Below are 3,728 nucleotides of genomic sequence, written 5' to 3' on the forward strand. Positions count from 1 at the left end.
AGAGCGCCTGACTTCAAAGTCGGTGTACGGTGGTTCGAGACTCAACAGGGTAACTTTTTTTTTTTAATTCTTCATTTGTAAAACATTTTTAATTTTAATATCGTTAATGATCAAGGGGAATCATTCATTGTTATTATTATTATTGTTATTTTTACAATAGGAGTGAAACAGATAATTAAAAACAATTTAAAAAAATAATAATTTTTTGCTGTTTTTATTGCATGATAAAATATACATTCATCCGTAATATTTCAGATGCCAGGAGTACGGCTTCCATTCCAGTGTGTTGTATGTAAAACACGGACAAATCCAAAAAATAGACGTAAAATAAATTCAGAACTTAAGCAACTGATACTTAAGCGCCTGCCAATTGAATTGAAGGACACTGATGTACTCTGCAACAAATGCCGTATAAAGCACTTTTACAAGCTATCACCTGTTGAAAATTTCGATAATAAACTCATTGACCAAAGTGACAATGAGGAATATCAACCTCCAGTATCAAAGAAAACCTCATTTGCTAGCCCTCCATCCGTTAGACTGAATATCCCCTCAACACCCAAATCTCATTCACGGTGCTTTATTTGTAAGAGACCTGGACCCAAGCTTATAGTTGTGCCATCAGAGGCAAGATTCACAGCTTTTGTTCAGCGGAATGTAATCATCAAAAGTGGCACAAGATGCTGTCCGGTCCACATGGATGAATCCCAAATAAAAGATGAAGCCCTCCAATCTGTCAAGGCATCTGAATCTGCATTTGTAAACCGTGCAACTGTGTTGGAACTATTGAACAAGTTGAGGGCATCATGTAACAAGACCCAAAAACGATTTGACTTCAACACGCTGAACAATGAGGAATATGTTGATCTCACCGGACTTAACAAGGAGGCCATTCGGGATATTTGTGCTGGTGTGGAGGGACATATCCGTAACACCCCTGTCAGAGATATTCTCACAACAGTCGGATTTTTTTTCTTTAAATTAAAATCAGGACTTTCAAATACTATTCTGTCAATTATATTTGGTATTTCCAAATCAAGTGTTCGAAGAGCAATCGCTACAACAAGACAAACTTTAAAGGAAAACTTTGTACCTCTCAATTTAGGATTTAACCATATTTCAAGGCAAAAAGTAATTAATCAACACACACGCCAACTCGCCCGATCGTTGTTTGTTGATGAAGCTGGAGACAGTTCACGTCTGATTTTAGTGTTGGATGGAACATACATATATATCCAAAAAAGCCAAAACCATCATTTCCAACGCAGGTCATACAGCATGCACAAGGGGAGGCCACTTGTTAAGCCAATGGTGATTGTAACAACAAGTGGCCATTACATGTCTGTACTTGGCCCTTACCTGTCTGATGGAAAGAACAATGATGCAAAAATCCTCAACCATATCATCAATACAAACGTTGAGGATATCAAATCGTATGTCCATCCTGGTGACATATTTGTGGTGGACAGAGGGTTTAGGGATTCCCTGCAGCTATTAGAGGTAGGGCAGATGTATCAACATATTTATCAATAGTTTTCATTATGATATTTTGTTTAAAAAGATATATCTATAGGAAAGAAAAAAAAGTGATTTGCCCTTTGAATCTATGATTTCCATTTCATATAATGAGCAGCAAAAGTTTATATTTCTTTAATAATATAAATAATCAATATAATGTTTATTAAACATACATATCTTTTTTTAGGATCTGGGAATACAGTCAAAGATGCCTTCATTTTTGCCAAAAGGCGAGACCCAGTTCCAAACCGAGGTCGCCAACACTAGCAGGCTTGTCACGAAGGTATCAATCTTCTTTTATTATTTCAGGATCCAAATTCATTGCACATGCTTTATAATCGTAAGTAAGGTCCAAGTCCAGCACCATAATGACACTTCTAATAAATATGGTATGATATATATTAAAGCTGCACTCTTACAGATTGACCGTTTTGACAACTTCTTTTTTATTTATTTTTTATTTTCTTTTAATTGAGCCAATTTTTGAGTTAATGTCGCGAAAGTAGAGATATGATACTGCTGACAAAAAATCAGATCCCAGTTTTTCATATTTAAGTTTGAAAAATGAGGTTAAAAACTTTACTAAAGCTTTAAAAAAAAATCCGCTTTCCAAACAATTGAGATCTGTTACATTGTAAGTTATATGGCCCAATTGAAGGCATTCATGCCAAAATCAGCTGATTCTGAGACAATAATTTAAAAAAACTTATTAATCTGTGAAGGTGCAGCTTTAAAGCTGCACCCTCACAGATAAACCAGTCAGTCATCGCCTTGTTGACAAAATGTTCTCATATTAAATGTTTTTAAAGGGACTATACACCAGATTGGCACCAAAAAAAGTGTTTTCAGTATCGAATCTCAGGACAATTATTTAATGAAATGTTGCACTCTTTGATATCATAATTGTAAAAAAATAATAAACAAAATGTAAAAAAAAATTGAGTCGGACACCGGGTTCGAACCGGGGTCGCCAAAATTGCAGTCCAGTGTTGTATCCACTGTGCTACGAATGTTTACGCTATATGGTTTGAATATTTAAGACATATACCTAACTTGGTAATATCACGTGATAACATAGAAGAGCCAATCACGCATAAGAGAGGAATTCTACTAGGTAGACATACCTAATAAACTTTTTTAATGGAAAAATACGAAAAAACTGTTAGTTTTAATGCATTGTACACATCAATACCAAGTTTAAGTCAGTTTTCGACAATTTTCTTTTTATTTCGCTATTTCATCATACAGTGTATAGCCCTTTTAAAAACATACTTTTAAACTTCAGATCAGATGGGTGGTTGAGTCTGCCAACGCACGGCTCAAGAGATGGAAATACTTAGACAGAGTATTACCTAACAGCCAGGTTCCATTTATTGGCGACTTTGTGCAAATAATTTGTGCCGTTTGCAACAAATATCTTCCGCCACTTTCATCTTCATGCTCTGATGATGACAGACTCGCGCAACATATGCTGCAGTTAGCAACTCAAGAGAACTCTCTGAAAACTGAGATTGAGGAGAGCAATCTCGACAAAAGTCGAGCCGTGTGGGTTCCAGTTTCTGACACTGATCTTGAAGACTTCCCTCGTCTCACTGAGGACATACTACGGACCCTCACATGTGGTGTCTATCAGTTGAAGCTTTGCCCTGGATACATCCAAGAACACCTTGAGGGCGATGAAGACATTCGTGTACACAAAGAAAGAAGTGGGCTAATTCGTGTGCGTTTACAAAGTCGTCATGTCTCGGCGAAACAATACAATCTTTGGATTAAATTCAACAATTATGAAATTCTTGGTTGGTATTGCAAATGTAGATCTGGTTCAAGGATAGTTGGAATGTGTGCACACTGTGCAGCAGTGATTTGGTACTTGGGTTATGGAAAGCACAGATTTTTGGGTGCTCTTGGTGTTCGTGACTGGAGTGAATATGTTGATGATGCTAGTGTTGTTCCACCAACAGTTGATAGTTCAGACTCGAACAGCGATTAAATGGCGCAGCATTTAAACAGCCAACAAACATATGCTAATGTTCTTTTGAAGGATAAACTTTATGACATAGTGTTCATGTTTCAACAGTTGTTATTTTGCATCAGAAATGCTTAATGGTAATTTATATGAATAGACTATACAAAGTCCATATTGGGAATTGTTAAGTTGTTTTTATGTCCAGTTAGCTTGTCATTTTTAATGAATTAGAACTTTAAAATAT

The 3,728-nt window shown here is 36.1% G+C and overlaps 1 protein-coding gene across 1 annotated transcript; it reads left to right on the top strand.

Annotated features, from left to right (window-relative positions):
- The first annotated feature begins 265 nt into the window (after positions 1 to 265).
- On the top strand, positions 266 to 3,508 carry LOC128240448 (uncharacterized). Its single transcript, XM_052957089.1, has 3 exons — positions 266 to 1,500; positions 1,706 to 1,801; positions 2,804 to 3,508. Exons 1-3 carry the CDS (start codon positions 697 to 699, stop codon positions 3,506 to 3,508), a joined length of 1,605 nt encoding a protein of 534 aa, XP_052813049.1. The 5' UTR covers positions 266 to 696.
- Positions 3,509 to 3,728: the final 220 nt, after the last annotated feature.

This window comes from Mya arenaria, chromosome 7 (assembly GCF_026914265.1).
Source record: "Mya arenaria isolate MELC-2E11 chromosome 7, ASM2691426v1".
Lineage (NCBI taxonomy): Eukaryota > Metazoa > Mollusca > Bivalvia > Myida > Myidae > Mya > Mya arenaria.